The 26,498-nt window shown below is 41.2% G+C and overlaps 1 protein-coding gene across 1 annotated transcript; it reads left to right on the top strand.

The window, feature by feature from the left end:
• Window positions 1–469: 469 nt before the first annotated feature.
• eif3ea (eukaryotic translation initiation factor 3, subunit E, a) lies at window positions 470–26,498 on the top strand. The gene is made up of 13 exons (XM_070965769.1): window positions 470–571; window positions 1,737–1,854; window positions 2,090–2,207; window positions 4,208–4,250; window positions 5,255–5,359; window positions 10,880–11,005; window positions 11,368–11,492; window positions 14,868–14,994; window positions 15,668–15,769; window positions 18,949–19,058; window positions 24,435–24,537; window positions 25,022–25,156; window positions 26,334–26,498. The coding sequence occupies exons 1-13, from the start codon at window positions 482–484 to the stop codon at window positions 26,367–26,369; spliced, it is 1,338 nt and encodes a 445-aa protein (XP_070821870.1). The 5' UTR covers window positions 470–481; the 3' UTR covers window positions 26,370–26,498.

The raw sequence follows: 26,498 nt of genomic DNA, 5'->3' as shown, positions 1-26,498 counted from the left end.
AAAAGGGTGCTGTATATTAACTGTAATTCTAACAAATATGTATATGTGTATAATAGATATTACACTGTATATAGACCTCAAAAGACCATGTTACCCACATTTTCAACTCCTGAACTTTCAATTCTATTGAAGTTCACATTTTTTCTTGTCATTAAGTCACCAAGGCATAAGATCATTAAGTCTTGCGCACTACGTGACTGAAACAAGAAAATGGTTTGAAACTACGGAATTTGCCATGAAGGATAACTGAGCAGACAATAACAAAAATATATCTATCTACACTAGCTGGCAAAAAAAGTGCCCTATTATAATTAAGTCATATTTACATCATTCAACTAGTGGATAGTATGGATTTAGGTTCCGCTTCGTTATAGTCCTCTTCTATGTATTTCTCACAGAGGATGCTGAGAATGTCGCTGATTGGTCCGCCCCTGCGTACAAAGCTGAAATGTGCTTCCACTTCCCTTTCCCCGGAGCAAAGATGGCGGAATACGACCTCACCACCAAAATTGCCCACTTTTTAGACCGTCATCTAGTTTTTCCTCTTCTGGAGTTCCTTTCTGTCAAAGAGGTACGGACTATATTAACACATAGACACTTCGGTACATTTTTTTCGTAATTTCAAGAAACTATTTATAGCTTTTGAACAGTTGTAAAAGCCGTGTAAAGCAGGGAGCTGGCCACGTTTTCTGTTGCCGTGTAAAGTAGCCACTTTTAACAGGAGTGGATCCGGAAATATAGGTTCCTGCATTCAAAATAAAAGCGAAAAATCACATTGCTTTTGACAAAAACGGAAAACAGTTTGTGAGAGTAGGACCGTAGAAAGTGATCTAATATGTGTAGTAAAGATGCATTCTAATAGTATTTAAAATTGCGATATTAACAATTACACAGCATTTTATGACACCCTAAGATTTCACTAGATTTACATTTTAAGACAAAGTATCGGAAGTCGTGCTTTTAATTGTGATTATAGCTTTACTGTAGTTAAGTGAGCTGCGCGCTGTTTCCCATTCAGGCGGTTAGAGGAGTGCGCGTTTTGCTCACTCTGAGAAGTAAATTCTATACAGTTGTTGGGCGGTCCTCCCATTCGGCAGGGTAGCCATGTTTACCGCCCAGTCGGGATATAATGGTCAATAAAACAGTCAGAATTGGTCTCTCAGGTTATGCTAACCCTTGGAAGCTAACAGGAGTGGTCCATTTGCAACAATAACCACAAAGGTTATCAGCAGGATAATAATTATTAAAAATGTTCACAACACGTAACACAAGCATTAGCAGACACCCAGCGGGTTCGCTGAAAGTAACGTAGCATTAGCTACGGAAGTTAACTTAAAGCTAAAGTGAGCCTCAGTAACTTTCTAGCCGTCTCCAGTTGTTACGCGTAACGTTGGTTAACTAGCGATGGCTGTCGTTTTTGGCCCAAGTGAAGCTGAACGTTGTTACAGTGACGATCAAAATTCAGCATGCTATTGTAGCTTGATCAGTACAAATATTGTGGATACATTATGATTTAATTATGAGGCAATACACATCGGCATGGGCTTGGGGGTTGTGTGGGTATGAAAGGCAAAATGGGCTTAATTTATTTACAGTAAGTACTTTGAACCTTGTCACAACTAATACATTGGAAACATAGTGTCAGTCTTTGTGACTATGTCAGAACCTTTTGGTTAGTCGATATTATACAAAACATCCCCTCACCTGTGCTTTCTATTATTGGTCCTGTTCCCTAGATTTACAATGAGCAGGAACTGCTTAATGGAAAACTGGACCTCCTCAGTGACACAAACATGGTGGACTTCGCCATGGACGTGCACAGAAGCCTTTTTCCTGAAAAGGAAATTCCCCATAGTAAGTGTTGACACTTGGTGTATACACGCTCCTCATCTCCATTTCTCCACCAGTAGCACACACAAAAGCAAGTATGACAATTGCTTGATAGACATCATGAAGGGTAACTATGCTACACCACTTACTCCATCCAGAATTGATGTAGCAGTAAACTTTGTTTTAAGTGTAGATCATGTATGTATTGGTTTACATATGGACATGTAGCTAATGACTGTCTTTATACTTCCTGTGTCAGCTCTAAGGGAGAAGAGGACTGAGGTTGTGGCCCAGCTGAAGCAGCTGCAGTCAGAGACAGAACCCATTGTGAAGATGTTTGAGGATCCAGAGACAACTAGGCAGATGCAGTCCACCAGGTAAAGTCATTTTTAATCGAGTATTATTATTATCATCCTAAAAACAGATTTTAAGCAAAACATCATTCTCCTCATTGAGGTTGTAAAATGTATTGCTTGTCTTACTTGCCATGATCGTAGGATTAGTAAAACATGTTATTTGAAACAGTAGACCGCACAGCAGCATTGCAAAGGGATTTTGTGGAGTCCATGGAGCTGCATTTTAAATGAAAAATGTATTAAGCCTTTTCAGGGGCAAAGTCAGTAAAGACAAAAGTAAAAAGAGACAAAAGATGCCGTGGTTAACTTTATTAAGACTGTTTTGTTGTCTGCAGTGATTAAAATAGTTTGGTCATAGTCAGTCTTTTATACTTTCCTTTGTGTCTTGGCGAGAGTGTGTACAGTTAATCAAAGGCATTTTCCATTTTCATCTATGTCCAATTCGTACTGTTTTATTCCATTTTTTATGTTGGGCTATAGACATTTGTTTATTTAAGGCACAGATTTGTAGGAACTGTTATGAGTTTTGAAGCCTGATAATAGCATCATTGTCTTAGCACATGTCTATGTCATTGTTAGTTTGCTGTCAGTATGGAGTAAGGAGGAAATCTTCCTTTTGGATGAAGAATCATATGTCTGTCTTAAGTTATACTATTTTCTTCATACCATTGGATTTGTGAAACAATAGGAAACTCATCTGGGGTCAATGAAAAACTTGCTCTGAAGCCAAAGGACATGCAACAGTTTTATGCCGCTATTATAGCCTGAATAATTCTTGATGCGTTTGCTTGTTTTTAACATTATTTTTGGATTAGAGGATCATTCAATGCTGGAAATGAGGAATGTCTTAATATTTGAACCCCATTGCCCTGTATGTTTGGGTTAATATACGCAGATCCACAAAGCATTTTACAGGGTAATACAACTTACTGGTCCTACTACTTTTATTGAACAATTGGCTAATAGGCCTGTATGCCCTATTAGGCTTTATTTAGATAACTACTGAAACCTGGCTATCATCGTAAATAATGTTGGTAGCATATATCTGAAAATTCTATCATTATTAGACACTGTGGATTATGATCACCATTAGGGTGACCTATGACTTATTTTCTCATTTGTCTGTACAAGCAATGAAAAAACGTTGGGGTTTTTCAGGCAACAGGCCAGTGCAGAAGGCGGCAGAAATGCTGTGCAGACTTTTACATGAAGGGTTGCCACTTGTTGGACATCTCAGCAGCCGATTCTTATCTAAACCTCATAACACGTGCAAAGCAAAATATAAGATATTTTGTATTACTGCTGAAACAGACGTTATTCAGATAGTATTCTGTTTCCCATTTTATGTCCATGCAGAGGCATACATCCTGTTTTAAAAAGTAACAAAAAAAGAAGCATTTTTTCTACTGACATGGGTTGCATGGCCAGCGACTGTTCCCATAATGCACAGCATGCTAACGTTCCACACTACAGGGAACTCAATATGTAGAGCATCAGCAGAGAAGACCTGTTCTGAAGCAGTGAGGAATCCTGCCAGAGCCTAAATGAGATTCACTTAACACACATCACACATGTGCCAGCAAATGCACACAAATTCGTTCACATGGAACTGAACATACTGTACCCAAGAAACATGCATAGTTTCAATGTGGTGTCCACATAAATACCAAGATGTTAGGCAAAGTTGTAAAATGCAGCTGGGATACAACATTTTAGAGGAGCCAGTGCATTCCTCTATTTTGACAAAGCCATAGAGACTCAGAGGCACTTTCCTCACCAGACATAATTTGTTAGACATGGCTAGCATAGATCTGTAGTAGCCAAACCAGATGTAATAAACAGCCCATCACCCTGTTTTAAAAGTGAAATGGTCTTCATTTATGCACAGCTCTTGATGTAGAACAGAAGTGGAAAAATATACCTGAATGGGACTCCAAATGCCAGGATTTCAGCCAAACAGCAACTTAAGTCAAATGACCTCTAACTACAAGAACTGTCTTTTTTTTGTTTATTTTTTTCAGAGATGGACGAATGCTCTTTGACTATTTGGCTGAAAAGCATAACGTAAGTTGGCCTGATCTGCTGACATCTCACTTCTTCAATGCATTTCTCATGGCTCTTGTGTGAACCCATGGTTGTTTTAGGGGGAAGTGGGAGGGGCAGGCTGAGCAGGGAAATGCAGAATTACTTCCCAAAACCCTTAACTCATTTTCGGGGTTTGTATGGCTTGCACAAATTCTGTGGACATTTACATTCTGTGGTGAATTGTTAAGAATAAACGGAGTAGCTCGGGACTCGTGGATAGAGCCGCAAAAATGCCGGAGGTTCTATATTTACCGTGATGTTTGGCTTCTTACCCTCCCCTCCATCGGTCCCCTCCCACTCCGGTATCCCGCTGACCTGCACACTGTCCTCAGTGCACCTCCACACAGACCAGGCTCAGGGCCCCTCAGCATGCTGTGGGAAAGGCTTTGGCGGGCCAGAGCACTCTCTGTGTTTCACAGTTATACCGAACCTCAGTGAATGGCCTGACGTCAGTGCACACTGGACAGCAGGAAGGACAGTTATATATAGGAAGACGAGTAGGCTTGAAATAATAGCCCTATATATATGCATATGTGTCTCTAATTTAGTTCACATGACCACTTCTTGGCAGATTCATTACAAAAGTTAAATATTCTCTTGCCATTCATGGCAAAATACCACTGATATGATATACCAGTGTTTACTCTATATTCATTTAGCAGTGGTATGCCACCACAGCGGGTAAAAGTATGTTACTGTTACAAATAAATCTGAAATTAAAATTAGAACTTTCTATTTAGTTACGATGATCTAAAATGTATTTGGTGTAGCCCTGATGTAAAAGTAACGTAAAATTTTTCTTATGATTAGACCTTAACCCTGAAATGCCAGGAGATATCACACTGGCATTTCCTTAGGCAACGCAGCTGCATAAAATTACGGAGCAAGCACGCTATTTGATTGCAAGTATTGTTTGACTTGGTCTGTCAATGATTCACATTTTCTCTGTTGCTGATATTGGTACTCTCGTTTTTCTCTTGAAGTTTCGTCAGGAGTACTTAGACACGCTGTACAGATATGCCAAGTTCCAGTATGAGTGTGGAAACTACTCCGGTGCTGCAGAATATCTCTACTTCTTCCGTGTCTTGGTAAGTTTTCAACTCTTGTCATTGACATTCAACACCAGTTAACATTAATAGTGATGCTCGCTGATAACTGTACACCTTACCTCACTTAACAGAGGTCTGTAGTATTTTACTATCCTCATTTATATACTGGCTGGAGGCATTTCTCTGACATATTAAAATTGAACATCACATTATGTTTGCCAGATTGGTTTAATTCCTCAAAAGGCCGATGCTTGCATAGGAGAGGAAAAGAACACTTAGAAGTAATTGAATGTGAAACGCTTACGTCATTGCCTATTCAATTCCCTGCACGTCTTTTGTATTAAGAGGAGACTGCTGCTCTAAGACTTGAGTAGGATCTTTTACTGGGCCAAGTGATCAGTGGCGGACTGCATAATCTGTCTGTAGTCTTCTCACGGGGCAGGCCTCGGTAGACAGCTTATTGATTTGAGTGCTGTGGCCAGATAGTCCCTCGTCACGACTTCTGAGGTTATAGTGTGCTGAAGTTATGGAGGGCATCTCTTATTTAGCATCACGAGGCTGTGCATGTATGATGGCAGGTGTACTTATTGTGATCTTATCAATGGCTGTCTTCATTAGGCTGCTCTTACTCCCTGGAAATCTCTAAAAATGGTGGGCTGTAGGAAAAAGACAAATTTCTGCAACACAAAGAGTTTCATGAAATCATTTTCAAGATTTAATGTTTTTAAAAAATGCCAACAAATGTTTTACTGACATCGAGTATTGTCAGTATTCTTGTTGGTGCACTTGCGCACCCCCTATTTCACTTATCAACTTGTTGCCTGGGTTCTGGTATTTGTGGCCTCTCTCCCTTTGCGCTCAGAAATGAGTGAAAAATAGTGAGTGGCCTAGGTACAGGTTGACTACAAGGACTACTGGCTCTCAGAAGACTTGAAAGTCTGTCAGTGGCCTTGGCCAAAAGCAAAGTTATGTTGCTATAGAGTTTTGTTTTAGCCTTGTGAAAGCTGACACCTCGTCTTTGTAGAGATGTCTTTTTATTGAGATTCTTTAACGAGTGATCCTTGAATGGTTAATTTTGTTAAGCTCTACCTTCAGTTTGAGGCTAGTCTTTGATATCAAAAGAAAAGCTAGACTAGTACAGGTATCCTTTCAGTGATCGGTTTTCTGAGGGAGGTGGAAATTTCCGGAGGAGTGGATATGTGAAGAAACAACATACTGGTTAAATTTAAAGGGCCTTCACGCTAGAAGTTTTCAGCAGGTGATGATCTATTGTTGACTAGATCCTGTGGCTCTTTTCCCAGTCGCCTTTGAAGCTGTGTGTGCCCCTGCAGGTGACATGCCATAATGATGATTCAGTCAGTGACTGCCAGCTCCGCAACACTTCTCAAGCTTATATACTATCCAATGACAAGTCACTGTGGATGTTGATGGATTGAGTTGAAGGAAACACAAAAGCACAAATGACACCAACAATAAGCCATGAAGCGGAGGATTTGTGGTGCCTGTTATTTAGCAATGCGCATTTTTTCAAACGGAAAGGTTATTCACATTTTCTTTCCTATCCATGGGAATAGGAACTGGGGAGGGAGATCAAATACCTGGACGTTTCACACGCTAACTGTATTTCTATGTGCATTTTGTATCGCTTTCAAAAAGGCTATATGTTACAATGGTTTTGTGATTGGAGAATTGGTGCCACCTACTGCTTATTCTTGATAGACCAGTTCCAAATAATTGTATAATGGAAGTAGATGGAAACGCATTCTTTTGCCAATTTTTGTGAAATTCGATTAAAATTTGCATACATTTGGAGTTCTTTTCTGTGAAGCTGTCCAGTGTATGAGACCTGCATCCAAGGCGATTTCATCCTTAGCTATGCACTTGTTACCTACTCTGAAGCTGCCTTCAAGGTCACATGCAGGGAATCTTCAAGCTTGTAGCTACCCCCCTGTTGACTTACGTTGTTGCTCCATGTGGAAATTTAGCTCGGTTTTGATTCCTTTTGATGTTATCTTGCATCAAGTGTGAGGAAGTTCAACTCAGCTGAATGTCCTATAATGACCAGAAGAGCCAGTCTGCATAGCCAGTGGTTTCCAAGTGTCACTCAGTTGTCCTCTTGCTTTTGTTTGTCTTTGGTTCAGCATTTAACTTTGCGGTAAAGCAAGGACTCATGCCAAACCCAGCCCTAAAAGAATGGGCAAGAATAAGATCAACATTTTGTCTATTCATTAGAGTGAAAAACATTAAGACCATCTTTTGTTCCTAGTCTAATTGGCATTTGATACTACATTGCGTTGCCTCTTGTCTTTTGGATGGCAGTGACTCTGGCTAGTCATGCACTATGCATGCAGTGTCCCCTCCTCAAAATCTTGGCATTGACTCAAGCGATGATGAACCCACTTTGCTACAAACAAGGCTCTTAACCCAAAGCAGTTGGGTACTTCATTTGATGGGTTTTTCACTGATCTGCTCAAATCTGTAGAAGGAAGAGTTGCATCCGAGACAAGATGACGGGTAATTCATCCAAGATTTCCACTTCCACTCAATACCAAAAAAATGCATTAAGAAAAGTCTTCAAAAGCAACGGATATGTCCCACTGTTCCAACAACAGTTGTTTATGGCTTTGCAACTCAGTCTAAATAAACCAAAATTGCTTTAATTGAGGTATGTTGTTCGAAGTCCAGCACATTTTTTTTTTCTTTTTACCCCTCAAATTGTTAGACCCCTCATTTTAAGTTCCAGCCAGATCAGGCTCTGTAACTTGATATCTGTTGCTTACTCTTGACAATGCAAGAAGCTTTTAGAGAGGGAAAAGGTAGAAATGGATTTCATTAGTGGGAATGTGTATACCCGTCTCCCCCTCCCCTCTTTATGGTGTTTTGTGGACCTCCCATCCTCACAGGCCCCTCTTCTGTCCGTCCCTCCCCTGTATGGGAGAGGTGAGGCTCCATAAAGTCATTTAACGTGGGAAACCCAGTCAATTAAAAGAAGGAAGCCAGCCTTGCAAAATCCATGCCTCAGGTCTGGTTACAGTGTGGCCTAGCCCGAAAAGAGCAACTTATTCATATCATCACTTAATGCTGGGATTGAATGTTAAGAATAAAGATTGAGTATCCCGACGGATCCCCAGCACAGTAAATTTATTGTTGCTGGTCAGTCAGCGAAAATGTGCCCATTTCACAAACCAATGGAAACTTAAGGTAACTGCTGGAAAAACCCAGGTATTGAAACTTTTCTAGCGTGGCCACTAGTGAAAGCCAGACTGTGTGTGTGTGTGTGTAGAAAGCTGCCATAATGACCTGGAGGTCAGCCAAACGTAGCAGGCTGGGACTTCCAAGAGAAGGAAAAAAAATAACAAACAAAACAAAACACTTCAACAGATGAAATGCTGACCTTTATACTGGCAGGGTAGCCATTTTTTTTCTCGCTGTTACAATACTTATCTTTCTTGTGACTTTTGCACCGAAAAAAAACAAACAAAAAAAACAAAACCTGTGTAGTACTCTGTGATCAAAGAAATTCTGCTGTTCTGACCGGGTTGATGGACACACACACACACACACACACACACACACACACACACACACACACACACACACACACACACACACACACACACACACACACACACACCATCTTACTGTATTCTCCTTTTGGGGAACACCACAAGAGATTTTCCAAATATTTTCCCCTCACCTGGCATTGCCTCACATTGTAGTAGCTTGTTGACATGTTATCAGTGTGTAACTGGTCTTTGCCAAGTGAGAAAGTTTATTTCTGAATAAACTTACCAATTTGCGGGGTTCAAGCGGAAATCTGTTCTTTTTTTAGTGTTTCCTCTACTTGTCCATCTGTCGTGTCTCACAGCTCCAGCGGCTGTCCGACGGTGTACGGGGGTGTGTGGTTAGGATCTAGGTTTCTCTGGCCGCCCAGCAGACACCCACCCTGACTTCCTGCTTGACTCATGTCACTGTGTCTGGTGTTTGGTGTTATCGTGAGCTACTGTGGCGCAGAGTTTCCCATGAGCCCTAGGGTGTAGTCTAGTGTCCACTACTGAGTGATTGCCTTGCTGAGGTTCAGAGGCATTCTCAAGCTGTGTTTCATTAGCTGATTCTTTTTTGTTTGTTTTAGTCTGTTCTGGAAATCAGAAACAGTAGCCTGCAACATTTTTGAGAGTGATTTTCCTCAAAAAGATGTGTCTTGTTAGCATCAGTTCATATTTCAGCCTAATTACATTGTGATAACGACAGAGTTGTCCAGAGTTACTGAAGGCAATGCATGGAGATTTTTGCAATTACCATTTTCATGACTGAAGTGGAGGAAAGTTTGTAAAAGATGTTAACAAAGCGGCAAATGTTTTACATCTGGCCATCAGTGGCAGACGCGTCCTGAGGATCCTGCCTTTTAATACTTTCTGAATGAGATTTTCTAAGGAACTTGACACAAACTAGGATGATTTAATTTACTCATACTCAAGCTTGTTCTTCTGGTCTGCTGTCTGTCTGTCTGTGCTCATACATTTGGGTGATTGTGTTGTATCGATTAAATAAAGCAACTGAACGTGCCCTTGAGCTGGGATGATGTAGTTTTTTTTAATCAAAGCTTGTGCTGTATCATTATTTCATCAACCAGCATTGTGCAGCAACAGTGTCACACTTCAGTCTACAGTAGATCCTAAAATATTCTCTGTAAGGTGTGTCTGTCCCACCCAACCATCATGTTGATTGTTATTCTTTCACATTGGCGCTGAGCTCATTTTTCACTTAATTGAATTAATGACACAATTTTGGCTTTTTCAGGTGTGGCATGTTGGAGGACCCAAATCTTTGGTTCAGATTTTTGTTGTTGTTGTTGTTGTTGATTATATAAATAAAGACTGATCTGACTGTGGCATGTTATGGCAATGTCAAAGATAGATTTCACCATTGTGATCCTGTCTCTCACATGAGTGAATAAAAACCAGGATAACTGGTTAACCCCCTCTGCAACTGTTTCGACCATTCTTTTGCCTCATGCTGATATGCCATTAGATTGATCTAATTGGGAATGATCTCCAGCCTACCCAATCAAGTAAACTCTGCTGCAGCCAAAATGTTATATTTTTAGCAAACAAATTCAGACAGCAAAGTGACACACATGCTCCAAATATGCCTTTACTTAATGTACTAATCTCAAAGTATCAAACTGTATGGTGAACTGCAATGCTATGGTCGTATCTAGAAGTGCAGAAAATGTATTAAAAGCAGAGCTGTTTTTCATGATCAATTTCTCTTTCCCTGTCAAGCTCCCTCCCCTCAGGATGACATAATTTAATCCATTCATCCAGAATAAACAAGAAAAGTGACTGTACTGTGCAGCAGTGCCACTGAAGCCAAGCAAGCAGTGGCAAGTCTAGTCTTACGTGTACAGATGCAGATGTTACTGAACAGTCTGTCAGCCCGTATAAGGAGACTGTTAATCAAAATTTGGTTTGTCAAGTAATGTGGAAAAACTGTTGTTTGGTATATTGGAGTGTTGTGTACTTTAGGTTTTAACAGTGCCCCATGTTTGTTCCCAAGGTGCCATCTACAGACAGGAATGCCCTGAACTCACTGTGGGGCAAGCTGGCCTCTGAGATCCTGATGCAGAACTGGGAGGCAGCCATGGAGGACCTCACCCGCCTGAGAGAGACTATCGATAACAACGTAAATGCCCCACTTCTCAGAATTTGATACCTCATTTAGATTCCCTTACATAGACTCTCATATTGACATTTTGCTTTCAGTACAGCTCTGCTGTGACATTTTATTCCTTCCCACATGCGCTCATCTAACTACTTAAGAACTTAGATTTGAGTATGAAGTGTTTGTCTGTATTTGATTGATGGTCATGTAGGGAGCTATAACACTTGAACTGTCTTTGTTGTGCCTTAATGGAGAATAGGACAGCTTTTCTGTGACTGTGGTAAAACATATTTTTAATTTGACATTTTCTTTCTCTCCTATGTGCTTGTTTTACACTTTGTCCTTTCTCCCCCTGCCTGTATTTCCATCTCTGTCCTGTCCAGTCTGTCACCTCCCCTCTCCAGTCTCTCCAGCAGAGGACATGGCTCATTCACTGGTCTCTCTTTGTCTTCTTCAACCACCCCAAGGGCAGAGACAATATCATTGAGCTCTTTCTGTATCAGCCACAGTAAGTAACATTTGTAATCTAATCTTATATAATTTAGTTCATGTTTTAACTCCCTGTTTTTACACCCAGGAAATTGCAAAACTTTTATGAGTATACCAGGAAGTAGTTGTAAAGATAAGATCCATTTCCACAAAACAAGGACAACACGAAGACAAAGTTCTGCAGCTTGGTAGAACTTTGGGTCTGTTGGCCTGTTAAGGTGCAGAGAAATGCAGAGCTGCAAACTCATATCCTTTCAGTGAAAATCGCCGCTTTGAAGCAAAAAACATGGCAGCCGTTTTTTTTTGTAGAAAAAAGCCTTTCTTTTCTTTCTTCTCTTTTTTTGTTTACATGCATTATGAATTTTGTGTGATTATGTGTGCGGTGAAAAAAATGTTTGGTAAATTTTACCAGAAGTTGCCACATCGTACCTCTGACAGACTGTATAGCAACTCAGACCCACGCTTTGTATATTTTGATCATGATTGTTGCTGACAGATGTTTTGCTCCAGTTGCATTGCTATATTGTGACAGTTTGTGTATATGTTTCTGATGTGTTGTGTTCAGTATGTGTGCAGTTAGTGTTTCCTGTAGGATTTTTCCCAGCAGCAGTGCTGAACTGTGTGAGTTTTATTTTGCGCCACCAGAAACTATTTAGCGTGTCTGCTGAAACAAGAAGGGCTTTAGACACATATTTGTACACAGTTGTAGATGTTGAATTACGTTTAATAGAACACTTCAAGACTCATCCAGACAGCCTATGTCCTGTGGTTGGTCCTGCGTCTCTCCCCTTCTCTCTCCTGTACCTCTAGTTGGACTCTTTCCTCTCTTTGTGGTCTCACCTGTTGTACCTGTGATTCTGTCTAATAATGGAATACATCAAATACAGTACTTGATTAAGCAACCTACAAGAATGAAATCAAATAACCCCTGCTAAGCATTTTCACATTTCACATACAGGAGACACAATACCTGCCTTAGTAAGTAAGTGTACAAAGATTTACAGTGATCAGATTTTGGAAAAATGTGTGCTATGTAGGTCTGTCTACATTGGTCAAAAATTTGGAATATTTCTAATTGAATTGAGAAGTTGAGATTTATTTGAATTTCTGTTAGACATTTAATTAATGTGTTGGAAAATTTTGACACTTAGAATTATGAACTTGAATGTATTAGGTAGGTAGCATAGCCTTCATTGCTGCCAGCTGTGCTTTCAAATGACCAGTGACCAATAACGCACTGCTAAATGATGGTGATGTTTAGGGGTGTTTATAGTTATAGTAGTTATTTATATGTGATGGTCCTTGCTCGTCCCAGACTCTGGCTGCTTAATGAAGTGCCAAGTTTATTGTGTTTGGGGAGATTTTTATATAGCAGCAGCCCTAATCATTTAGTAGCAGTGCTGCACCGCTGTTGAATGCTTACAGGGGAAACACGGTTGAATTTTAAATTTGATGTTTATTTTGTACAAGGTGTTCATATTAAAGTATATTGTGCTGAAAATGGTATCGTAGCTCCAAGGTAATTCTTGATTCTAAGAGGATTTGGAGAAAAGGCCAGTTATTTTAGAGCATTAACTTCATTTAGAGAAAGCCATTTGCGTTAATAGCACGTTTTTGGGTGGTGGGCTTCTTCATGAACCCTGCTGGTATTTTTAAAGTGGTTTCAGAAGTGTGTGTTTTCGTGTGGTCTGTTTACTCTCCAAGTCGAGAACGAGGCCATGTGTATCGCAGATCGGAAACTTTATACTCTGTGTTAAAATTTGCACACCACCTATTTTGATGTCTTTGCTCCCTCCCCTAGTTCTGATTGCAGGCTTGTATAATTGTACAGATGATTGGGCTCCACAGACAGTATGACAGGCGACCACAACACAGTACACTCAAATGTCTGGTTCCCTGAATTTTACTCAGTTTTTAATTTTATTGTGGATGATTAAGGAGGCCTGCCCAATAATTACCAATGAAAAGCTCACCCAACCATCTGTGTGGACAAACTGAGGTAGTTTTGTGTGCTTTGCAGTTTCACAGTGCAGAAACCTCATGTTTTCCCCACTGAGGCTTGGCTCTTGTTTCCCATCTCTTGACCAGTACTTCCTTTGGCTGAAGTTGGTGACCAGTGGCTGGCCTTCAGCTCCACATATGACCTCCCTTACCCCTGCAGTCAGCAGATATTGGTCCAAAGCCCTGTGTACTATTGACAGACTGCACTGTCTTCAGGGGAAACAGTGCTCAGGAACCAGTATGTTACAGGTGCAAACTGGGCAAATACGACTGCAGTAATATATCCCGAGTCACTTGATTGTCTGGATCACTTGTTTGATTGCTCAACATAATTTTCTTGTCCAGACAAGCAGTGAAATGGGACCTTGTTACCCTGTCCCTCTGCTGTGTTCTCCCACACACCCACCCCCTTGAAAAGAGGAAATTCGAAGTAACACTGATTTCTTGGCTGCTTGCCTCAGTAGCATCTTCAGCAAACCAGTGCAGTGATGCTTGTTACCTCAAAACTCAAGAGAAAAAAGAGAAAAAGATGAAGTCCCTCAAGTGGGGTAGGGTGAATGCCCCCCAGCTATAGAATAGTGACTCATGCAAGATTGCTTGCTATTGGAGCCCCCCCCCCAGAGAGTGAGTAGGTGTAAGTTAATCAGGAACACAGCACGGAGCTTTGCGGTCTTCCACGGGAGTCAGGCAACAACAAAGGGAGAGCTACCCTAAAAGCAGGCTACTGGTGGCTTTTTCAAGCAACCCACTGCTGTTTTTAGACTCAATATCACTACTGCCACAGGTCTCCCGCTCCACTTCCTCTTTTCAGGTTTAATTTGGTCAATTGGAGGTTGAGTGGAGGGTGAGATTCAAAGACAGATATTTAAAAACCAACAAGAATTTTTTTTAGTTGGTGTTGATTGATCGCCATCTTGACAAGGAAAGTGTTCTGTGCCAGTGTGTGTGTACACCTTACAAGTTATTTTTTTTTTTTTTTTAACAGAATACCGTCTCCAGAGTTATTGTGGGATTAGGATCAGCCTGTAACAGCGTCCTGTCTCTTGTGTTCAGCCCTTAGCCAGTTGACCTGTGGTTGAAACATCAGTCCCTGATGGATTGGGTTTCAGCTACTGGGCAGGTCCCTGCTCACTGATCTATATCTTGCCAGGGTTTCCTTTTTCCCCCTGCCCACTCATAGGCCACAAATGAAAGAGACGGCTTAAAGCTGGGACCCATGTCCAGAAGTGAGGGTCCTGTTAGGATGTTTATCTGCTTTAGCACCAAAGGCTTTTTCTCTATCTTAAATGCCAGAAGCCCAATAGGCAGCCAAAATGTTATATTATGTGTCCTCGTAAAGATCACATGTTTGATTGTTCTGATAAGTGATTACCTTTATCCTCCTTCATTCCAGATATCTCAATGCTATCCAGACCATGTGCCCGCACATCTTGCGTTACCTAACCACAGCAGTCATCACAAACAAGGATGTCCGCAAGCGTCGGCAGGTTCTGAAGGATTTGGTGAAGGTCATACAGCAGGTACCAGAATTCATTATTTCTCTGTTGTGTTTACAAAGAGCACAGAGTTATCAGGCCATTGCCTGTAGACCATAGAGGCTTTGAAGGATGAGTAACTGACCATGTAACCCAATAGCATTGCTCACACTTCCTCTAAAGCCCAGGGAATTTATAGGGGTTTGGGTCCAAGCTGGAAAAGCTGTTAACCCAGTACTTGTGATTAATGGTAGTAAATTTACAGACTGTAGTGTACCGATGGCTTCTCCACCAGTGACAAGTAGCTATTTCAAGATATCGTAGCACTATCTTGATGGCTTGTTAGCAATCACTAAAACATGTGCTCAGTGCTCTCTGCTCTGTAGCCTTGGGTCAGGCTGGGTGTCTGAGCATGATGTGGAACTCTTCAGAATATGTTTTCACTTAAGTCCTTCTAAGTTGTCATGTTTATTGAGGTATTGTGCAGCAGGTGATTATTTCCACTTTATGGCAATAGTCATTAACCAAACTAGGGTTTCTGTTTTTCTTCGGAATATATTCTGTATATATTAATGACTTCATGATACCAAGGTCTGAAGTATATGTCTGCTTTATTCTGTATCTTAACATTGACTCAAACTTAAGTAGTAGCAGCTTTGGTACAGAAAACATATGGATGCATTTAGGCATTAAAAATGTATTTCAATTTTTTTTGCAGGAATCTTACACCTACAAAGATCCAATCACAGAGTTTGTGGAGTGCCTGTATGTGAACTTTGACTTTGACAGCGCTCAGAAGAAACTGAGGGAGTGTGAATCCGTGAGTAACCACTGCAACATCCTTACCAACATTCATTTCAACCTTTTGTTGCTAAACTTTGGTATCGTAGTAGACATCATCTGACCTTCAGTGTTTCTTTTGCTGGACCTCTGCGTGGGTCCAGTGCAGACAAAACAGTGACAGTCTGTGCCTTGTATCATACTATCAAATATAGAGATCCTCTCAGACATTTCATGACTCAGGTTTCTGTCAGGTTTTACTGTGGCCTGTAATTGACCCATTAGGCTCGTAGTTAACAGTAAAATCTTTATAAGCAAAAGTCCCCTCAGAGGCGTGCTGACACTCGTTTTAACGGGGAGATCCGTCATAGCAACGTCATTAAGAGCATTTATTTCAATTTTGGTTTGTAATGTTTGAAATGGGATTGTAGTCGTTGATGTGACAATAGAATATGAGTAGTATCCCATAAAAGCCCTCGTCATTTCAGATTGTTGGCTGTTGTGCTGGTACAACAATACTTTTTTTTGGTTAGCTTTTAGGAATTCCTCAGGTTTTCTTTGCTTGTTTGTTTGTTTGTTTGTTTGTTTTTTTCATTCAGTTGTATACAATGGGTAGACAAAATAACAGGAATGCCCGTACAATATAATGATAAATTGTAGGCATAAGCCCAGTAGACCTTTTATAAGGGGCTGGTGAGATTCTTGGGACACATTCAGTGCAAGTAATCATATTTAGAGAGAGAAAGCAGGTGTCCTAACTGGTGTTGTGTTATGTATTTTATGTAACTTGATCTTAGTTCATTCTTTACCTACACACTGTAATTTGGTTTTCCCAGATGACTCGATAATTTGGACCTACAGAGGAATAAAAGGCAAAACTTTGGGTTATTTGGCTCCTTTTTCATCTTTTGCCTCTCAACGATAAACTTTCAAAATGAAAAACATCTGGCCTGATCAAATGGCTCTTTCCCAGGAGTAAATGTTTATAAATCATGTCAGCAGTTTACTGACGGTTCTGTTTCATTTTAATCTATTTATAAGCTAATACAAAGAATATTCAGCTTCCTAAGTGACTTTTTACCGAATGAGGAAGTTTTCACCAAACTCACTTGAGCAGATTTGTTTTTACTTAATTAACTCCTCAAAAACATCTGTGCATGGCCATAAAAAGCATATTCCAGGAGAAAATTAGATTTTTCCTGTGCCAATGCCTCCAGGGGCCATCTCCAAATGATGACATGTACTATCAACAATATCAGAGCTGTATCCTATTTCAGCTAAGACCTGACACGCCCTCAATCATCGACCTTGTTAAACACTTGCACTCACTTTTTTAGGAAGTCTCTGGGTTGGTTTTGACCTCGCTTCATGGGGTTCTGTTTACAGAGACTCTGCTGTGGTTGAAATAGATGCTCAATCCCAACTACTTCTCAGGTCACAGCCCAAGTTATTCCAGGTGCTCTGAACACTACTTGTCAGTCTTATCAGAGCATCTCCAGTAGGTACAAAAGCCCTCTATTGACCTCGCTCAGTTCAAAAGCAGGTCTAGCAAGGTAGGTGGTACCAAAAATTTTTAACGGCACCTTTAATGCATTACCTGTGATGGTCTGCAAACATTTTCCCAAAATGGTCTTGTTTGAAGTCCGTAATGCAGTTTTTTTCCACTGCAGAAATTCACATGCAAGCCTTTAAAAAGCACATTATTTCAGAGGTAAAGGGATGTTTCACAGACTGTGCCGTAATGGAGGTAAACAGATACTCCATTGGGGTGGGCTCTTGTCTTGATGAGCATTTGTAATGCATCAATTTTGAGCCATTGAGAAGTGGCACCCGTCTATTTGCTGATTGTTGTAATAGCAAGATATGGGTATTGTTTTCAGCTCTCCTGTCTTTGGTTCACTGTACCCTGTATAATAGTTTGAGCCAAGTGCTCTCAAATGGGGGGGGGGGGGGGGGGTTGGTTTAAATTGTCCTGTTCAGGCTATACAGTTTTTTTTTTTTCTTTCCCACCCCACCCAAATCTGGAATCACTGTCAGATGTTAGATGCCTGCATGTCAAAGAATGAAAATATAGGCCTACCTATAGTCAGGCCCTCAGATTGAGCATAAAAGGGCTCTTCAAGCCCCTTTCACAATTTGTTTAAGCTTTGTGGTTTGAATCCCAGATGACAGTAATTAGGGCACTTAACTGTTCAAAGTTTATCAGCCTTAGATAAGCGTTGTCATAGCTGAAATGTGCGTTGCCTGATGTAGTTGGGATTTATTCAGGCAGAACTCTGGGCAGATAGCAGCTTTCTAAGCTTAAGCAAACAAAGAACTGGTCATTCTTGGGAGAACTTTTGAAGATGGAGGTCTGTGATGTGAAATAACACTCAGTGGAGAGTTGGAATGCAGCACACTCTGAGAAAGGGGAGCATTTCACACGCTGGTACCTGTGGGTCATGAACATTTACAGTAGATGAATCGGCCATATGCAGTCGTGTCAAAGAGTACAAGCAAGGCTGTATTTCTTACTGTAACAAGACACAGTGATACTGTATGTGGACGGCTGAAAAGACTTGCTCTCATCTGCAAGTTTATTTGGACTGGCGATGCTACAGTTGTTGGATGACTGTAGCCGTGAAATTTGGCCATCCTGCACACTAGAGTTGACACTGAACCACTAGACCAGATGACTGGTGATAAGTTACAGACAATGTGGTCATCTCTGTGGTTGGCTCTGTGCATGCTGTATTGCCTCATGTGGTGTTGGTAGAATTTGAAGATTTGTGGTTGATTTGAAGCACCTTGCAGGGCCTGGGATTACTTATACCTTATACTGGGAACTTTCATCCTCTAAAACCTTTGCCAAAAAAAACCTTTTGGTAATGTAAATGTAGCCACTATGATCCTCTCCTCCCTGTTTACTCTGACTATATATCAAAAATGGAAGAATTTGGTTTCAGTGAATAGATTTCTTTCCCCTTAATGGAATAAGACATGAATTCCTAGAAGCAGACAGATTGAAACTTGTAATGCTACACTCAAGCCTCCCTCCCCATTGCTGTTGAGTCTGAAGGACCCAGCATGATTGTCCTAATGAGTCTAAGAAAAGCTCTGGCTTTTGTGCATATTTAACTCTTTCGCCTTAAACTCCTCTAAGAAAAACTTTGAAATACAGACAAATAACTCTGTATCATATTTACACTCCTGTAATGTAACATGTTTTCTGTGTCTTAGGTTCTTGTTAATGACTTCTTCCTGGTTGCTTGTCTGGAGGACTTCATTGAGAACGCCCGCCTCTTCATCTTTGAGACCTTCTGCAGAATTCACCAGTGCATCAGCATCAGGTTAGTCACTCCAGTCCAAACTGAGTGAAACTACCATTTGCAAGTTTGATGTCACATTGGGGACACTACTAATCATGACCATGTTGCACAGCAGAATTCAGACAGACATCTTTTAAGACCAACAGGAAATCCTGTTTGCTGTCACTAGACTTTGTAAGCAGTCACTGAACAGGAAGTACAAACCTGGGCTTAATCATTAGTGGAATTTTCTGCACAGATAAGTGTTTATTGCCCCTTCCACACACTCAGCCATGCTGACTCCACACATCTTGAGGATTCAGTATTGTGAGGTTCAACTGCATCCAGGTCTCCACTGATTGGTAGACTCACTAAACCTTTAAGGCCACCTGTCCAAGGCTAATTCATGGACAGTTTTCTCTCTGATGTCAGGGTTTAGATGGCTTGGGATGTTCCCAGCTGCTGTAACATGCAGAAATCTTTTATGTATGTATGTATGTATGTATGTATGTATGTATGTATGTATGTATGTATGTATGTATGTATGTATTGGGAGAATGGAGGTCAGAGGGTTTTGTAGGACTCTATTGACTCATAGTTCAAAATTCAGTTTAGTTGCATTAAAATAAAATTGACCTTGGATGCCTCCCTAAAAACCAATAAATTTAGTTCATGCTAATTATAGTGAGCATTAGTGGAGAGAAAATAAAAGATTATAGTAATTGTCTGCAATTAAGAGAGATTATGGGATTTGGCTGCCTCTTTATATCATTTTTAGAGAGTGACAAAGATAGAGACCCTTCTCAGTCATTAATCCTCATCTTTGTAATGGTGAATATGTGCTTGTTGCTGTATCTAATCTTTGATATTCGATAACACATAAGCTCTTTTGTTTATTCTGTTCCTCAATAATTTATAGTACAAATTTCCCACTGCTTTCAGAAAGCTTTATTCATAGCACACTGCCCCTCAGGCATATCACGAATGCTGTAGATTTGAAGGAAGGTCTGCATTTCAAATATGGTTGACGAACACATGATGCCCAGTGGAAAGAGGGAATGAATTACTTCTGTTGACACGAAAATGATTGCATTGACTGTTATATAGAGCCGTGGAGGTCTGTAGTCAAGGTTGAACCGTGGAACATGATCAGGCCCTGTCGAAATCTCCAGTTGCAGATTGTCTGGAATTGATTAGGAGTCCTGGTTCTTTTTTGGCAGACTTACTGCTATTGGATCCATTTACTTGTTAAAGACCACAAAGGTTAGTGGTAACACTGAAAGAGGAAGTTGAACGGTGATTTTTCTACTTTTCACCTTTTTTCTGTGTCTTGGGCCCTGTTTGTTGAGGTCTCTAAAGCAGGAACACAAATCAGGGCCAGTTTCAGGGATTTCCGTGTTTATTTTTGGTGGTGTTATGACGATGGACAGAACATGTCTATTTCTGAAAGACACCCAAATTCCAAGTCATTAGTCCTCTACCCAGAAGCCCTCTGCACCCAAGCGTGGACTCAAATGAATTTGATGGCTGCTTTTAATGAGGACATTTTTACAGCTGTTGGCCATGATGGTTTCACAGATATTAAGCTCGACTTCTGCCCACAGCTTGGGACACAAAAGTAGACCAGAAGTTGGCGTAATTGAGTTATTTTACGCAATAAATGCTTATGTAAAATGCACTGTAGGCAGTGAAAATGTGATTCAGCCTGCACTCGTAATTGCATACACACACATCCTTTTGTCTAGACTTTTCAGTGTCCCGGGTGTGTGTTTCCAATTTAGCTTTGTTTTCCTTGTTTGATTTACAGGGTTTATTTCCTTAGTCCTCCCATGACTTTCAGTGGCGAGACCCTGCTTTGACCTCAAATGCACACTTGTCCCTTGACATTTTGAGTAAGTGCACTAGACACATGATCATTTGGGCAGTTCTTTTCCCCTCATCATGAGAATGTATTTGTACACAACACACAACAGCTCACTGGTAGTTGGAAGGAGTATCTTGTGTATTTGGATGTAACACTGAAGATCTTTCCACCTCACAATTGAGTCATTAAAAAGACCACACGATCATTTCGGTTTCCCCGAAAAATCAATTTTACCCCAAGCCGAAAGCGAAGTTGCTCCAAATGGCTTGGAGTCTCCCAAATGCTATCATATGTTAGTGTTTAACAATGCATTCATTTTAGACCAGCCATGTTAAGAAGGGGGCTACTTTTGAGAAGGATCCCTCCCATCCTCTCCTCTCCTCTAGCAGAGTTAGACCCCATTGCCTGACCCCTCTCTTCAAGTGTGAGGTTGGTATTGAGACCCAAAGGAGTCTCCTAGCCTCAAGTCGAAAGCTCAGGAGCCAGAGCGAGTAAGGGGTCGAAATGAAAGTGATCCCTTCTCCCCCAAGGAACAGGATCATGATTGTGTAAAATAAAACCAGTCGTGGAGGCTGTCTGCTTGGCTTTAGGGCCAAAGGATGTCAATAGTGTAGGTTGTGTAAATCCTGTCACATCTCCCCCCCCCCCCTTCTTTTTGACTTCCTCTTTTTTCTTATTTTCACCAAGAAGTGGTCGCTGCTGTACACCTCTGAGAGACAATGAGATAAAGTAAGCCTCCTCTGATATACAAATGTCCTTCCTTGGAGGGAAAACATTGCCAGACTTTCTTTTATAAATTAGATTAGAGGAGTTTGGCTGGTACAGGCCAACACCCTGGGCCTTTTGGGGCACTCTGTGTTCCTGTGTTATGCTGCATAGATTACATTTAGAGGGTTAGGGGTTGGCTTAACTCCCTGGTGAGGAAACCAGATCGTGTTTGTTTTGATCATCATATCTGACCTGGACTTGACTGACATGTGCCCCCACTTTACTGAATTGCCAAACAAAACACCCAGTACCCCTGCGCAGCAATCACTTAATCACACAGGTAAAATGAGAACCAATAACAAATTTCTTTCAAATTTGCCTTAGATTACTTGATTGTAGAGTAAATAAGTGAAGGGTGATTCTGAATATCAGTCAATGTAATTGAGGGACGCGTTGAGTATTGTTCTTGAGCAAGAGCAAGATACTGAGATGGACATGAGAAGACAAGCACTCATGTATTACTTTTGCCGTGCTACTATATGTTATATATACTGTATATGCTTTGTGAAGCTTACAGTAGCCAGTATTTAACTGTCAGACAGGCGTTAATTCAATCTATAGTTGTTTTTTATGCAGTAGTTTTTGATTATATTAGATATTATATTGTTATCAATATGAGCTACAACTATTCGTCATTGTGCCATTTGCTCTACATTAGCAACATGTAGACCTGCAAACTACAATCGTTGATGTTAATAGTGTCAGTCTGCGATTGCTGACATGTGTTATCCATCATGACCTGGAGTTGAGTCATTAGACAGCTGACACTTTTCCAAACTTTTTAGGTTCCCAATAATGATCCATAGGAGCAATTTCGTTGTCAAGCATCATTTTTCTCCAGCTTTTGATGACCTGAAGTGTAATCAGCTGTCCAGCAAAGCTGTGTTAGTAGTTTGTTGGGGTGAGTGATGGGTTGATCAGTCTCTCTGTATTCCCTTTCCCCTCCTCTGGGCTGCTGAGATACACATGAATCAGCTCACAACTGGTGCTTTTCTGTCTCGTTATCCACCTCCTCCATCACTTCACTGTGGTGAAAGTGTTGAGAGATGTGCACTGTCACTTGGAGACCAAACACTACTTTGCTCATTATGCTGAGGTAATGCTTTTATTTGTTGTTTATGCTTTTAATGCCCATCCAGACACTGACATCATTCCACTTCCCTTCTTTATGTGGTTTTGCCACCATTTGACCAACATTCATGGGTCACAAAGTGGTAGTCTCTTTTTCTTTTTCTTTTTGAGCCTTGAGGTACGACAGACATTATCACAAATCCCAAAACGGATTACTTTCCACCAAAAGAATGTCTTAAATAAGTCAGACTCTGAGAGCGACAGTTGAAATCAGTAATAGTGGTGTTGGTGGGATCTTTGTTTGCACAGTCACGGTGTGAGAAGTGGTGTGGTTAGGGCAGATTGTTGCTTACTAACTGAAGACGTCTCTCAAAATGTGATTAATGGAGCAGGAAGTGATAATTAGTGGAGTAAATTGCTTTTATATAGGCCTTATGACCCTCATTATTTTGTACAAACACACAGGCTATTCACAATGACAAATCTGTACTTACAGTATTTGATACAGTATGTGTGTTGGTAAGGTTTTAAGGGGTGGGAGGGGTTGGTGCCTTACTTTTGAGATGAGAGGTAGGGTCGCTCTAGTAATTGTGGGCATTGCACGGAGGGTTGAGGATATTTATTGGGGCCCTTATATGAAATGTGGTAGGCGTGGAGGGTGGTGGGGGTCAGACAGAAGGAATGGGGCAGGAAATGTGGGGGAAAGGGGGGTCTGCATGGGGGTATCAAGGGGGGTCGAGTTATTTTGAAAGCCACAAGGGAAGCCAGCTGCACTGAGGAAAGCTTTGGATCAAAGAATGCCAGCCACCCTCATACCTCCCCTCCCTCCACTGTGACACATCCATGTCTAGCTGTATCAAAGAGCAGGCAGGCCTCCAACCTGGCTTTCATTTTGAGCGACAGTCACTGTTTGGACCTGTGTGTCATGACAAGCCTTAGCAGCCAGGTGGAGAGAGTGTGTGTTTTGGATAGAGGTACAGAAAAAATGAAAGGATAAGTAACCACAGAGGCTCACAACATGAGGTCGTCCCAGCTCTTCTAATTGAGTTATTCGTACAAGTCTGTAAATCAAGCTCCCATTAGTAGAGGGCCATTAGAAATGTTTTTGGGATGTGTTTCTTGTTGTGCACCTTTTGCCCTAACACAATATGTTAGCCATTTATTAATTCTCTCAAATGAAAATACTGATTTGGCACTCAATGTGCAACATCCATCATAATGTAGTGTAGTGTTACAAAGTTATGAAGTGTCAGTGCCTGCAAATGACTAATCTTACAGAGGAGCCAACCAAGTGCAGAGCGTGATTTTAAAAAAGCCCTGTGCGGGTTAGCCACATGCTTTGGTAAAGACAGTGGTACTCAAGTAATACCAACAGCAGTCATTTCAGATTTAGTTTGTTTTAGTTTTTAAAAAAATACACACTTCCCTTGTAATTCGAGCTCAATGCTGATTTCTGCATGATTAAATGCTTATAGTGACAATGCTAAAATGCTCGTCTTTGGGTAATTTGCAAATTAGCACTAAAAGGGGGCTTCATTAATTATAGGGGTCGTCACATATGGCAGGAGTGCTACAGACTGAGTGCTCAGCATCATTGCCATTCTTGGGTATTCTCTTCATTTTCACGACAGTCTACCCAGCACTGAGATGCATGTTCTTCACTTTCCAATGCCTTATGCCCAGGTTAGAGCACCATGTCTCTGTTTCTTCAACAGCATGTTGGCAGACAAACTGAACATGTCGCCTGAGGAAGCTGAGAGATGGATCGTCAACCTCATCCGCAACGCCAGGCTGGATGCAAAGATTGACTCCAAACTGGTGAGACCTTCAATCTTCTTCCTCAGTCAGTTGGCTCAGTACTTAACTAATTAATCAAAGCTTTTATAAACAGCCCTCTGCAAATTGGGCGGTAGTGACAGTCATGTAACCCTTTTAGATGTTCCTCCTGTGTGACTTGAGAGGGATAAAGAGGCATTATTTATGGCCTGATTTTGTAATTGAAGGATACACTGCAAGGACATTGTACCCATAATATCTCACCCTTGTAAGGTCTCCTTTGTGAGGCTCCATGTTGAACCTGCATGTTTTGGCATACACATCAGAACAGTTCTCTGTAATCAGCAAATCACAGCCCAGTCCTTCAGAATAACATAGAATTATCTCTATGTGTCTACAGTAGATGTGAATGGGACCTGAGCAGCCGTTGCTTGGTGTTTGTAGGATGGGGTGTCTGCAAGGCCATGTGTGATTGGCTTATTGGTTCTTTTGTGAATCTGCAGTCCATCTGTATCTGTATTTCTAGGGCCATGTGGTTATGGGGAACAATGCCATATCACCTTACCAGCAGGTGATTGAGAAGACCAAGAGTCTCTCCTTCCGCAGCCAAATGTTGGCCATGAACATTGAGAAAAAGCAGGCCCAGAGCACCAAAACCGAGGTGAGTGACACACATACTGTACATACGAAATGCACACAAACCACCACTCCCAGCACGTCGCTGAAGGCAGCCATCCCTCCCTCAACCGATCAGATTGCTAGAAGGTCAACATGAACTCAGGGCAGTTCAAAGCGTCTCAAATGATCAGCCCTGAACAACAAGGCTAAAGAATGTTGATGAACAACCATCAACAAAAGCTCTCTTTACACGAAATAAGCCAGTAAGAGCAAGTTTAACAGAGCTAACGCTTTCATCCCTCCATTGCTCTTCAAAGGCCTAATGACAAGGTAGATTCCAAACAACCATAAAATGATGCCTGAGCACTGTGACTCAGCTCAGCAACGTAAATAAGGTGGACCCTCACACTGGCTTTTGGCGAACATTACTCAAAGCCTGGACTTCCCTGCACTTAGGACCTGCTGCAGATGTCTGGCTCAGGGTCCAGTCATCCCATTTAAGTGTGTTTTTGATGTTGACCGTGTGTGTTTTTAGTGGTATGTAGTCTGTTCAAGTACTACAACTACACAGAATGTCATAATCACACACATAGTGAGCTGGAGCTGTGAGCTGTTGCTTCACACAACTCCCCACTCCTTGAGGACATGCACATGTGTCAAAGTAGATTGATGGGCTGGTTCCCTCGCCCAATGCCTGACAGCACCAAGGCCACAGAGTTAAAACAGACATGTTAAATGTTCACTTTTTAACTGTGTGTCTACTGAGTGGCTATCTTTTGATGTGCTCAATTACCCTCCTCCCTATTGTTTGAATATCTGCAGTGGAGTGCAGCAGTAACCCTGTCCTGTAAAAACACAAACCCCCTCTCTCTCATTAAGGAGTTTTTGTAATTTGACAAAAGAGGCTGCAAACAACTCGCAGAGCACCATTACATCCTGCTGTCCTCAAGGCTACAAATCACTTACGTATAGAGAGCATTTACTGCTTACCATCTGGAGTGGCTGCTGAGGGTCCCTGTCAACCCTCACAGCCACCCAGCGCTTACCAACAGAACACACACATTACACACTCCAACAGGGAAAACGTCAGCACTTAACTGCTTGCACATGTATGTTACTTTTTCACAATTCCCACAAACAACAGCAAAAATTTTGTTTTGATCGGACTCAGAGATCTTCCAATGGTCTAATTTTCCATTTTCTTCACACTTTTCTTCCAGACGCCAAACTGGGCTGGTCAGGAATCAGGATTTTAGCGACACAGTGAAGATGGATCCATCCCACTCATTGTTTCTTTTTTCCACACTTGTCCCTCAAGGAGCACAGTACTGCTTTGCACTTGGTTCAAGTCATCACCAGTTCAATAAAAGTGACCAACAAAACCA

This window comes from Chaetodon trifascialis, chromosome 7 (assembly GCF_039877785.1).
Source record: "Chaetodon trifascialis isolate fChaTrf1 chromosome 7, fChaTrf1.hap1, whole genome shotgun sequence".
Classification (NCBI taxonomy): domain Eukaryota; kingdom Metazoa; phylum Chordata; class Actinopteri; order Chaetodontiformes; family Chaetodontidae; genus Chaetodon; species Chaetodon trifascialis.
Note: the sequence above shows the minus strand (reverse complement) of the source record. Positions and strands in the feature narration are given on the sequence as shown.

What these genes read in the sequence shown, in the direction of transcription:
- eif3ea (XM_070965769.1), top strand. Translation starts at nt 482, where the DNA reads ATGGCGGAATACGACCTCACCACCAAAATTGCCCACTTTTTAGACCGT. An exon ending in TCTACTTCTTCCGTGTCTTG is followed by an intron (nt 5,360 to 10,879) that starts GTAAGTTTTCAA and finishes TTTGTTCCCAAG; the next exon opens with GTGCCATCTACAGACAGGAA. An exon ending in CAAAGATTGACTCCAAACTG is followed by an intron (nt 24,538 to 25,021) that starts GTGAGACCTTCA and finishes CTGTATTTCTAG; the next exon opens with GGCCATGTGGTTATGGGGAA.